The following is a 13,280-nucleotide window of genomic DNA, read 5'->3' as shown; positions in this document are numbered from 1 at the left end:
ATTTCAATATTTTCAGTATACAGGGCCCCCATGTGAGAAGGGCCCACAGTGATACTAGAACGAATAGCTGTGGATGTGGGGAGGGGCCGAAAGAGTATGCTTGTACACAGGACCCAGTTTTTTGTGCGATTCACCTGGGTTTAGGCACCAAAACTACTTGGTTAGAATCTGATGGGTTACAGAATTTGGTTACCTGCCATGGTCATCACGTACATGTAGTGGTGGTGGTGATGGCGCAATGGATAGATACCTGCCTTTGGTGTGAGAGACCCCGGTTCAATCCCCCACTGACACCTCCCTGAGCTGAACACTTAACCCCTAGTTGCTCCAAAGGCGTGCGACCTCTGACATATATAGCAATTGTAAGTCGCTTTGGATAAAAGCGTCAGCTAAATGTAGTGGAGTCTTGACTGTGCTTTTATTCCGCTGCACAGTAAAGGTATGTTGATGCCATTTACATCGCAGTAGTAAGTGCAACCCAGGGCCCTTAAAAGGTGGCTCTGCTGCAACCAAACAACTGCAAAGCCCACCTCCCACACGCACGCATGCGCTCTTTCACACAGACCTCACAACAAGCTATCGGATGTGAAGCCTTTGATGAAATGGGCACTGCGCTGGCATTTAAATTCTTCGGATAATCTACAGTCAAATGAACAAAGCTTTACAAACATTCCACTGTCATTATACGTTTACTATAACCACCTTTCTGTATTGTCACTATGCCGGTAAGTCGCTAACGTTACGCCTGTTTTTTTTACATTTTGTTTTGTGTGTAGAAAGGGGTTACTCCCTTCCTCCGACCTCACTGATGTGATGCTAACCGCTTAGCATCGTTAGCTTAACGTTACCGGTTGCCTTCATGTAGGATTAAAGGAAATTGTATACTGTTCCCAACGTTGGGTTTTACCATTCACCGCAAAACAATTAGCATGAAGTGTTAATAATGTGTGGATTTGACTGACAAAAGTTCCCCAAATTAGCTGTTGTCCAATATTGTGCTAACCAGATAGCTAACGTTAACGTCAAGGTTAGCGTTTGTCTGCCTAGCAACCCGGTCACTTAACAAGCTAGCTGCACACTGACTGCTTGGTGTTGTTTACGTTAAACAGCCCGACCGCGATGTCCTTATATCCGTGTTGGTTAAATTAAATTGTAGGTTTGCTAGTTCATTATTACTACATATGAGCTTGCATGCTGTGGTGTAACTGTCTCTTATGATGGTCCGTTTTCCCCCCAGAGCAATAAGCTTGAGAAACCTGAGGTTAATGATAACGTCAAGGTGGTGGTGAGATGTCGTCCCCTCAACCAGAAAGAGAAGATGATGAGCCACAAACAGGCCGTCCAAGTGGACGAGATCCGTGGGACCATAACAGTTAACAAACTGGAGACTCCCCAGGAGCCTCCTAAGACCTTCACATTTGACACTGTGTTTGGACAAGACAGCAAACAGCTGGATGTCTACAATCTCACAGCCCGCCCCATTATTGACTCAGTGTTAGAGGGATACAATGGTAAAAGTGATGCCACATTACATTACACATCATATTATCAATAAACCATTGTTGTATAATCTGCATCAACCACGTGGAACACTCAAAAATGCACTCTCTAGCCTCTTGTGAATCTAATCTTTGAATATGTTTTATTCATTATTAACTATAATATAATATGATGTTACTGATATTTCTATAACTGATGATTACTACTATTTTACTATTATTTTATTTTCATATTTTATACTGGCAATGATGATGATTGTATGCTCTGCTGTCTATTTCAGGTACCATTTTTGCGTATGGACAAACTGGCACAGGAAAAACATTCACTATGGAGGGTGTGAGGGCAGTGCCAGAACTCAGAGGGATAATTCCCAACTCATTTGCTCATATTTTTGGTCACATTGCCAAGGCAGAGGGTGACACAAGGTAAGAAAGCAATCAGTCTGCAAGCATTTAGCAAAATCAGCCAAATATGTTTTGTCTACAGAACCAAAGAGACACTACTACATAGTCTAGCTTATGATTTCTGGTGTTTACATTATGGCTAAATAATGTTAAAAAATCCTGTTTATTTTTCTAATATGCACGCTCCACCACAAGCAACCTTTAAAATAAAGTAATCTGTGGACAGAGCATGACACTATCATTGGTAAACTACCTTGTTTTTGTACCGAAGCAACAGTTTCATCTGAATGTACTGTTATGAGTTTCACTGAATTCAAGGCAAGTAAAAACATGACCTATGTAAACGGAGCTCATGCATATTCAGAACAAAATAAGTATTTGGACAAAGCATTTTCTTCTGAATAAACTGAATTTGTTTCTAATAAAGCAGAATAAACGGCTGCAAGAGAGCTCTTGTTATGTATGAGACATTTATTTACAAGGCCTAGTTTTACATTTCAGCATTTAACATGACTTTTAAATACATATTTAACTTCCACAGATTCTTGGTTCGTGTTTCGTACCTGGAGATTTACAATGAGGAAGTGCGAGACCTGTTGGGCAAGGACCAGCTGCAGAGGCTAGAGGTAAAAGGATATTCAAATTCAACACTTAAACATGGAGTTCAGTGATTAAAAACAAAACTCTCTTTGGGGATTTGTCTTAAAGTGCAGTAAAACAGTATTTTTTTTTTAAAAAAAGCAGAAGATGTCGGAATAGATTTGCTTGTATTAACCGTTTGATGCTGACAGCAGTTTTCCCTGATGACTTTGTATTTTTCCAACACAGGTGAAAGAAAGACCAGATGTTGGTGTGTATATCAAAGACCTCTCTGGTTATGTTGTGAACAACGCTGACGACATGGACAGGATTATGACACTGGGCCACAAAAACCGTAAGTAGAACAACTGACAGCATTTTTCCACTCCACCCCTCACTACCGTAGATCCATTTTTTTTTTTGGAGGGGTGTTGCTTTACGGCGAGATAGCAGGTAAATCACTATTTGCCATATAGAAGTGGTATACGTCATTTGAAAGATGGGATCCTGAAGATCAATTTAAGATCAGCTCAGCACTGTGTGTCAAGTTTTTCAAGTCATTAATCTGTAATAAACACTGTGTTTTGGTTAGGCCTCTATTCAGATTTTGAGTGTAGTTGAGGGCTTAGAACCTTATGGTGAAAGTATATATGATAGTCATTTCTATACTTAATGGCTTATAAGTTGTTGCAGCATTTTATGAGTTGATACCATTTATTACTCAAATTTGGTGCAAAATATAAACAATTTTTGACCACTCCAAAATGTATTACAAATTGTCAAAAATCCCTCCAGAATACCACTTTAAGTCACCAAGACCTTGACGAACACCACAGAACAGTTTATGATCGGAAACCCCCTTATTTTCAATAAACACTGGAAGGCCATACATCCTGTGAATGCCCCAGGTCTGCAGTTTGTTGTAAAGTTTCATGAGGCTGTGATTATCCTAGAGGTAAAGGGGTCTCAATACAATGAAATGGCTACTAATGGGACCAACATCATCAATCATGAATGCAGTTGAGGTCTCAGCTTTCCAGTCATACCCATTTTATGCAATTCTGATACTGTTTAGTGCCCCCAGTATGCAGAAATATTAAAATACTCTGTTTTTAGTAGAGTCGAAAATAACACATTTATAATTCATACAAATAACAGCATGGTTGGAATTAATATTAAATTGGCATGTCTGGAAAGGGGAAATATGTGGGTACCCACAGAATCTATTTTCATTCAGATATCTTGAGGTGAGGGGTCAAGGGATCCCTTTGAAGATGGACTTGACAGTCTTTCCCTAGCCCCCTTCCTGAAAGGCTAGCATGACATTATGGTACCAATGGATCCCTTAGGTTATCTCGTTTCATATGATACCAGTATCTTCACGCTACAGCCCACTACTGCCTCTGAAAGACAGTCATGTCGGCCGTTGACATAGGCGTCCTAGTGGAGGTTAAGAGGTATTTAGATATTTATCTTTGCGATACATGGTAAAATCACATACAAACAATAAGAAGCAAGAAATAGAAATACAGTTACAGTCTTGCATTATATACAGAATTGTGTGGATGCAACTGATTGATGTACATAATATAAAATCTCTGCTATTATTTCTGAGTAAAGTATGCAAACTATCAAGCAATGGGCTTACATGCTGTGAATAGTAAGAAAATCCTTGTATAGAAATTTTACAAAGTGCAAGGAATCATTTGGAAAAATACATTTTTCAGCTATAATTATGTCGTCAAACATACTTATACCAGTCATGTTATCTGTTCAAATGTTGTTTCACTATGTTTAGGGTCTGTCGGTGCCACAAACATGAATGAACACAGCTCTCGTTCTCACGCTATCTTCACCATCACCATCGAGTGCAGTGAGAAGGGTGTAGATGGAAACCAGCATGTGCGCATGGGAAAACTTCATCTGGTTGATCTTGCAGTATGTATCTGGAGCCAGACATTTAAAATAATCTATTTCCTAGATAATGAGATGATACAGATATAGCTAAGATATATGCCATATCATCCACAATCCATCTGACCACCGCCAATGAATCTGCCCCTCTACTGCTGCAGGGTTCAGAGAGACAGGGCAAGACTGGGGCCACAGGTCAGCGTTTAAAGGAAGCGACAAAGATCAATCTCTCTCTCTCCACACTGGGTAACGTCATCTCTGCACTGGTGGATGGCAAGAGCACACACGTGCCCTATAGGAACTCGAAACTAACCCGCCTGCTGCAGGATTCACTGGGAGGGAACTCCAAGACCATGATGGTAGAGTAAATGTTTGTTTGAAAATAGAAGCCTGCGTGCATGAGTTGCACTTTTTTAAACTGAAGTGTTCTTCTAAGCAACAAGTGCTTCATTTCAGAGAGCAATAAATGTGCAAATTGACATTTTGTAAACATTTGTAAATTCTAAGCGTTTTAACTTTTGCCTCACTTTTAAAATGATGTACTTTTCCCCACCAGTGTGCAAATATAGGCCCTGCAGACTATAACTACGATGAGACCATCAGTACCCTGCGCTACGCTAATAGGGCTAAAAACATCAAGAACAAAGCCAGGATCAATGAGGATCCTAAGGATGCCCTATTGCGCCAGTTTCAGAAGGAGATTGAGGAGCTAAAGAAGAAACTGGTGGAAGGTAATCAGCCAGACAGTAAAAAAAATCATGCTGTTTGGATTACAGGTATTTATTTTTTAAAGACTGACTCGTGTCGTTTTAAAATGTTATTTTGTGCGATTCTAGGTGAAGAAATCTCTGGCTCAGAGGGCAGTGGATCCGAAGAGATGGATGAAGGTGATGATGAAGGAGCGGAAGCAGGAGAAGGCCGCAGGAGAAAAAGAGGTAGGAAGCTGTCATTTATGCACACATCGATTCAAGTGTGCATTTGAGCAAATGACTGAAAATCTGCTGATGCAATCTTCATAAGCCTGTGGGGAGTGTTTTTTCATAGTGGATAAATATGCGGTTTGGTAAATGATTGGGTTATACATCCGTTTAATTTGAGTCTATCAAGGTTAATCTGATATCAGTATGTTTATTCTAATATGAGTCAGAATTCATTTCCACGTAATTATCAGTTGCTTTAAAGTCACTAGTTAGGCTCTGCTCTTTGTAAACAGGCTTCCATAAACATAGCACTGTTGTCATTTAGGAGTTCCCCATGTATTCTCACCTTCTACTCTTCTCTGTTATTAAGTGGAAAGTGTTTAAATTCAGATGAACAAGCATCATTGAGTCCTCACATTATGTTGCAGTGCTGACACTAAGGTTCCTCTGATGCCATGGTCTAGGATGTCTTAAAGTTGGTCTCTTCATATGTTCCACTTGTTCTCATTTTACTTTCCAATACTATAGTATTAGGTCACTGATTTAATGATAACCAAACCATTAGGCTTCTGTGAGTATAGTGCTGTTTCTGCAGTTTGCATGTGTGGACCCACAGCTGCCTGATTTGTTAGACCTACATAGAGCACCTCTATTTTGCATTAAGCTCTGCAAACCAACAGCTCCTAGAGCTTTCTGTCTCTACCTGTTTCTAACTGTGGGATTTGGTGGGAATGGTGCTTCCTCTGTTTCTTTTCCAGACAGCAGCAGCAGCAGTAGCTCAGAATTTGCCTGCTCCTCCTCAGTGCCACTGCCCACTGAGGACAAACCTAAGGATAGTGAGTTAGAGCAGGACTCTGCTCTACCAATCCACCTGCCCACAAGCCCTTTTCACACATAAAACCTGAGCCAAAAAATTGCTGGTTTAAAAAAAGAAGGTATAAGGCAGGGTTTGTGGTGTCTATATTGAAATGAATGAGGGGAAGTGTACAGGCAGACTAAATGATGAGAAAGCATATTTTGTGGCTGATTGGCTGTTTATCTCCAGTACTTGATTGCTGACAACAGGCAGTGCTTTGGGAGGCATGCCCCCATTTAAGTATCCCCAGTAGATGTCAAAACACCCTGTAGGTCCCCTCGAGTGATGTTCCTTATTATAAATTAAGTATGACAGACAATTCTGCAGTGTAGGCTACTTTATAAAGTCTGTCAGAGGCGAGACTGCTTCCATTAAAAATGGAAAATATTAAAAGAAAATTCTCTCTCGTCAGTTCCTGATTTGTATGGTGTTTATATTTGGTAAACAGCTGGCATGCGTGAAAGTTTAAAATTGAATGTGAATTGTCTGATGCAATTGAGTGTGGCATTATTTTTTTCATCCGGTGTATGTAGGTGGTTTTCTTAGGGGGGTTTCCTGATGACTTGATGTCTACTCTGCAGTTAAGAGTCATTCGTAGTATTTCCTTTCTGAAGTGGTCGGCTTAATTAATTTTTTTATCCTTGAGTTTATGTATGTGTGAAACATTGCACCGCTGTCTGAAGAAAGGTGCATATGATTTACATTATAATTCAACAGCCCTGCATGACATTTGTAATTTCACTTAACATCAGAAAGACAAACATCTTTTCTATATATTACATATCTGTCACTATATATTTTAATACAGATCCAAACGCAGATTCAAATTTCTACATATTTTCTATTGTAAAATATTTCAAAATTAACATCTTGGGGGTCTTTCAGCCTAATCAGAAGGAGGCATGTAATCTCTTAGTAGTTTCTGTCGCAATATTAATTCAGGAATCCACAGAGGAGCAGGTGGTAACTGGTAACATGGTAACCTTCTTTGTTAAGGCTGATGATTTAATTGACACTTGAGCCGTTTATGGTCGTAAGTGAATTTTCCTGGAGCAAAAAGGATTACAGTGCATGTGTGAAAGGGGCTTTTCTCTACCACTCCTGTAGGCTCACAGTCCCCCCACCCCCCCACACTTGTGCATCATTATCATGTTCCAAATATTGTTAGGATTTACATGAAATCGATTGCAAAGGTTCCTGGTCTGTTTCTGCATGACAATTTCAAATAATCAGTTTTTGCGTTAACTCCTGTACCTAAAAAGATGCACTTCACCCACATTGTGTTTTGTTATGTGATGTGATTGTTTTATTTTTTTGACTCATGTCTGTTCACTGTCTATATTATAATTACTGAAACTTCTCTTGTTTGTCTTTCTTCCACTTCTTGTCCGTTATGTGGTGTCCCACTCTGTAGAGTCATGAGACTTTTGAGATCACTCTGTAATTTGTTACTCTTTGTCTCTCTCTCTCTCTCCTCCTCCTGGTGTAAATGCCGCCTGTCTGGCTTGCTATACACCTCTTAATTCAAGAAGAAAGAGGTTGGTGTAAGAATCTATATAGTCCTGGCTGTCCTGTAGCCATGGTTTCTCTACTCGCATAAATTATCTGCACAGCTGCGGTGTGTTTCACTAGCTGTTTCACAAACTGACTAATCAGATAACAGATGATCGTATTATCGCTGTTAACATCTTCTGTCTGTCCACATATGACTGTCACCCATTGGTCATGTTCTCCATCTTCATAGCCATCGTGGCATTAAGAAAGTCTTGCCCTTATATAGTTTTCCTTATTTTCAAATTTTGCTTACACTAACAATAATTATTTAATACTGTGCATTAGCAAGTCAGAAGTTTGTGCAGCTGGATTTCCCTGGCACTCACTGTTAGGACTGAGGTTCCTTCAGAAAATCCATAATTCGGGACTTTTGTAGTACAAATTACTTAACTGCACATATTAAATAATGCTGATTTAATCTCCATTTAAAGCATTCTAACCTATACACTGGCATATACTTGGTACAGGAAGACACATCTAAAACAACATGTCAATTAAAGACACTGTGGTTCCTTGTGTCTCATAAGGGAGGAAGAAGGTTTCCCCGGACAAGATGGTGGAAATGCAGGCAAAGATTGAAGAGGAAAGAAAGGTCTTGGAGGCCAAGCTGGACATGGAGGAGGAGGAGAGGAACAAGGCAAGAGCAGAACTGGAGAAACGGGAGAAGGACCTTCTTAAAGCCCAGTGAGTCCATGAAAAGAAAAATATTTGTACTTTTTTATTAATGATTTAGTTAAATGTGGTATTCATGATGAAACAAATCAAATAATTGGTAATGTTTTCTTTAATTGCAAGTGAATGTGGGAACCGCTCATATGATACCTTATCTCCCTCCTTAACTTTCAGGCAGGAGCATCACCTTCTGCTGGAGAAGTTGTCAGCCTTAGAGAAGAAGGTGATCGTGGGTGGGGTGGACCTCTTGGCCAAGGCCGAGGAGCAAGAGAAGCTTTTGCAGGAGTCCAACAATGAACTGGAAGAACGTCGCAGGAGAGCCGAGCAGCTGCGGAAGGAGCTGGAGGAGAAAGAGGTAAGGATAGATAGGATGGAGTTGTAGCAGCGGAGGTGAAGCAATTTTTTTTTTTGTCCGCGCAGTGCGTAGTTTGTCTGAATATAAAACCCCAACACAACACAACTCAGCAGCATTGCTCTTGTGTCTATGAGCATGCGATGCACCTTAGAATAGCTTAAAATTTCAGTGTTTTCCCAGTTATATGTGAGCTTTATATGAATGTTTTGGTGGTGGTCGTAGTAGTCATGCTCGGGGGGGGTTGGGGGTCCTCCTTTTCCAATGAAAAATATTTCACATCACATTGAGACAAATAGCTGAAATAGCTAGATCAGATAACAAATAACCAACACCTAAAGATCAGTCTACTGGGGAGGAACTACAGACATTAGATTTGGGGAAAGTAATTTGCTTGGTTAAGATGCTCTCCACAGTGATTTTACATCTATGGCACAGCATGTTTTGGACATCACCCCCTAAAACCCTGTTAATATGACCTCAGAATCATTACAGATACGATTGTTCATATTTGCCTTTTGTGTCTTTTATTTTACAGCTTTTGACATTTATCTGTATAGACATTATTATAACTAAAAAATAGGCAACACGAAAAACCTCCTCCATTCTGAGGTGCATTTTATTTGCACATTAAAATTCAAAAAGAAACGTCTCCTCATTTGCTTAAAAGGATGCACGGAGCGCAATGGCACGGACTTTTCTTGGTCTTGAGAAGCTGACACGCTGTAACCGACACAGTACATTTATTGACAGAATATTTTGATCCACTCACGTTCACCGTCACTTTCTGCTGCTCGGATAATCAAACACTCACTACTCAAGCGCACCTCCCGATTCAGAGTTACATTGCTGTTATAACAGCACCTGTGACGTAGATGTCCTTTGAAGAAGGAGGAGAAGAAGCGAGCTGAGCGAAAAGTGTTGCCGTGCTCACATAGTGTGTGAGTGAAAATTATTAACGCATTGATTAATGATCGTGGGAACTTTTTGTAGCGGTGGTCACAATTCAGCAGCGGCGCACCACCACTCCCGAATGCATATAGGGGAAACACTGCAGTTAGCATAGCTGGATCTGGCAATTGAAATGAACAAGAATAAGGTTAGCAAAACAGCCTCACTAGCATCAGCGCACTTGTTTTGTTTATGTCACCACATGATTTAAATTCATGTAACTTAAGGTCTGCTCAACATCCACGACACCCTAGTGGGCCCTGGCCCCCAGTTTGGGAAACCACTGGGTTAAATGTTGAATGCTGTATTTGTTTGTTTTCTAAGGTGTCTTTAGTGAACAATTCAATGAACAGTTTGACCCAAATAAATAATTAAGATGCAAAAAGTAGTACCATCTTCAGCCACACATGCAGCATCAGCTGTCTACATCTCTGTCAGGTGGTATAGTGTGTGAGTAGATATGACTTCAGATACCACATCCTACATGAGGTCTTAAGTTTAGCTTGGTTTACACAGAAGTGGTTGGAAAATATGGTTAGAAGCTTATACTCACAATCTTAATGTCTTTGTGTTCTTGTAAATTATCACTGTTCAGAGAAAAGCCAAGAGAACCCTCCATGCATAGGCGTTGCTAGACCCTTTTTACTGGGGCAGCGTGCCCCTGTATACATGTGCTGTGAAATTGTCGAGACCCCTTGGCGTCGTTTTTGGACGTGTAGGGCTCTGCAGTCAAGTTAGCAATAATATATATGCAACGTCCGGGTACACTTTGAAAATAAAACTGGTTGATGTGAAACGGCATGTTATGATATGAAATGTTGCAAAAAACGAGTCAATGTTGAAAGCGAGTGTTTACAGCGTTGGTGAGAGGTCAAAGAGGGACTATCCTTCTGTGCACAAGAAGAGAAAATAACTTAATGAGAGTGACTTTCGAGTACAGCAGTGAGGTAAACTTGTGTTCTCTCCTCTGAAAGTCTGATGTGAGCAGGTTCATGTGCAGCTGCAGTGAATCTCTGTCTTGCTAACCCAGCTGAGCAGTGCAACTAGGTCTGTTTTGACCGACACAGTACATTTATTGACAGAATATTTTGATCCACTCACATTCACCGTCACTTTCTGCTGCTCGGATAATCAAACACTCACTACTCAAGCGCACCTCCCGATTCAGAGTTACATTGCTGTTATAACAGCAAGGTGCTACAGTCCTCAGCTGGGCTTTATTGCATTCCAGCAGCAACATTAGTGGGACCAGTCCAGACAACACATGGATGTGATGGCACTCCTCATAGGTGCACATTATTTTAAAACGAGACAATAATTATGTCTCTCAGTGAAGGTTTAGTTACAAATCTGGACTAATGCGAGATGGAAAGCATTGGATTCATATTGACTATTAAAATGTTGATTAGCAGGGCAAACTGGGCAATATGGATGTAGCCTACATCTTTCAGTAGATAATAAACATGTAGTCATGTCATAGTATAAATAGTATTTTCCTTTTGAAAATGTATTAAAGGAAACCTGGGGAGCCAGTTTGAATGGGCCTGATGCAGCTGATAACATTAATATCTTGCAAGTATTGATATTTATAATTTACAGGGGCTCTGCTGAAGTTTCTCGGTAGAGTAGATGCTGGATCATAAGCCAGTACACAGCTGATCCAAATCCAGTATGAGCACAAACACAGTCCAGACGTTTTTAGAAGGTCACACAGACCCAGGTGAAATACAAGCAGCCTCAGCTAGTAAACGCACAGCCAGAGCTCTACAGGCAGCTTCAAATACAAGCAGCTCAGACCCTAATGGAGGATTGAGTTAGAGGGTCCATTCAGATCCTCTGTGGTATTTTCTAGAAGAAGTTTCCATTCAGGTTTATTACAGAGGCAGACTGTTTTAAAGGAGAGGTGAGAGCACTGCAGTGTAAGGTGTGCAGCATTGGCAAATTGTTTACATGGCTCACAAGTCAGGTAGGAGGGCCGCATAGCAGAATTTCATACCATACCATAGGTGTGTGTGTGCTTATGCTCTGGTCAATGCCCTTTCTGACATGACAGTGCCAATATTAATGGACTAAGCAAGGGAAGCTGGTGAGGCGCATACTAACACATTTCATACACTTCAATCAAAAATATATGAAAATCAAACATTTAAATGGGGAATGAGGGGTTCTGTGTCCCAGTAGAGCTCTATGTCTTGCAACGCCCCTTCCTCCTTGTCCTTTCTCTTTGAAGTGATGTAAACATCAGAATTTTAAAACAATTTCCCTCTCTCCCCTTAAAACAGCAAGAACGTCTGGACATAGAAGAGAAGTACACTAGCCTGCAGGAGGAGGCTCAAGGAAAGACCAAGAAGCTGAAGAAAGTATGGACCATGCTGATGGCTGCCAAATCAGAAGTAAGCATAACATAATAGAGTGACACCGAGAGAAATCATACATTTGACAGTCCCTGTCACAGCAGCATGGTGGTGTAGTGTGAAGGGACAGTCGTATGCTATGGATTATTTGCTGCAGGACTGCTATAACAGACTGAATTCCTACACAAATTGTAATAAAATACTTTTTTAATCGGAGCTTAAACTTTTAAGTTATGAGACTGGATTTGTGGTTGTAGTTTTGATTGATCAGGAGACCAAAATAAAATCACTGTGATTGTTTGTGTTTTGTCTGTTAGATGGCAGATCTGCAACAAGAGCATCACAGAGAGATCGAGGGCCTACTGGAGAACATCCGCCAGCTGAGTCGAGAATTGCGGCTCCAGATGCTTATCATAGACAACTTTATTCCCCAGGAATACCAGGTGTGTATGTGTACTTACAGTGGGGGAAATAAGTATTTGACCCCTTGCTGATTTTGCAGGTTTGCCCACTTACAAAGAATGCAACAATCTACAATTTTAATCATATGTACATTCTAACAGTGAAAGACAGAATCCCAAAGAAAATTCCAGAAAATCACATCATATGAATTTATAAAAATTGATTACCATCTGATGAGGAAAAACAAGTATTTGACCCCCTACCAAACAGCAAGTATTCTGGCTCCTACAAGCCAGTTAGTCTTTCTTTAAGACACAGCCCCAATCCCAACCAATTATCTACATCAAATACACCTGCCTCACCTCGGTACCTGTATAAAAGACACCTGTCAACACCCAAACAACCAGCATCCAACATCACCACCATGGGCAAGACCAAAGAGCTTTCTACGGACATCAGGGACAAGATTGTTGATCTGCACAAGGCTGGGATGGGCTACAAGAGAATCGGAAAGCAACTTGGAGAGAAAAGATCAACTGTCGGTGCAGTTATCAGGAAATGGAAGGAGCACCACACCACCGCCAACCTCCCTCGGTCTGGGCCTCCACACAAGATCTCGCCTCGTGGGGTGTCCCTGATCATGCGAACGGTGAGGAATCATCCCAAAACCACAAGGGGGGAACTGATGAATCAACTGAAGGCAGCTGGGACCACAGTTACAAAAGAAACGGTTGGTAACACACTACGCCGTCATGGATTGGAATCCTGCAGCGCACGCAAGGTCCCCCTGCTCAAGAAGAAACATGTACAGGCCCGCATGAA

At 40.9% G+C, this 13,280-nt stretch overlaps 1 protein-coding gene across 2 annotated transcripts in view; it reads left to right on the top strand.

Moving 5' to 3' along the window:
- Nucleotides 1-532: 532 nt before the first annotated feature.
- Nucleotides 533-13,280, top strand: part of kif3a (kinesin family member 3A) — a 17,340-nt gene continuing 4,592 nt past the window's right edge. The window contains exons 1-14 of one of the 2 annotated variants that reach the window (XM_046029766.1): nt 533-725; nt 1,238-1,511; nt 1,781-1,925; nt 2,446-2,530; nt 2,733-2,838; nt 4,282-4,421; nt 4,559-4,756; nt 4,954-5,128; nt 5,234-5,332; nt 7,703-7,711; nt 8,255-8,411; nt 8,574-8,754; nt 11,985-12,095; nt 12,374-12,499. In XM_046029766.1, coding sequence (XP_045885722.1) covers nt 720-725; nt 1,238-1,511; nt 1,781-1,925; nt 2,446-2,530; nt 2,733-2,838; nt 4,282-4,421; nt 4,559-4,756; nt 4,954-5,128; nt 5,234-5,332; nt 7,703-7,711; nt 8,255-8,411; nt 8,574-8,754; nt 11,985-12,095; nt 12,374-12,499 — 1,812 coding nt within the window. In that variant the 5' untranslated portion in view covers nt 533-719. The remainder of the gene's footprint in view (nt 726-1,237; nt 1,512-1,780; nt 1,926-2,445; nt 2,531-2,732; nt 2,839-4,281; nt 4,422-4,558; nt 4,757-4,953; nt 5,129-5,233; nt 5,333-7,702; nt 7,712-8,254; nt 8,412-8,573; nt 8,755-11,984; nt 12,096-12,373; nt 12,500-13,280) is intronic. The other variant, XM_046029767.1, reaches the window with a different exon arrangement.

Source organism: Micropterus dolomieu, linkage group LG19 (genome assembly GCF_021292245.1).
Source record: "Micropterus dolomieu isolate WLL.071019.BEF.003 ecotype Adirondacks linkage group LG19, ASM2129224v1, whole genome shotgun sequence".
NCBI lineage: Eukaryota > Metazoa > Chordata > Actinopteri > Centrarchiformes > Centrarchidae > Micropterus > Micropterus dolomieu.
This window is presented reverse-complemented; position numbering and strand designations above follow the sequence as displayed.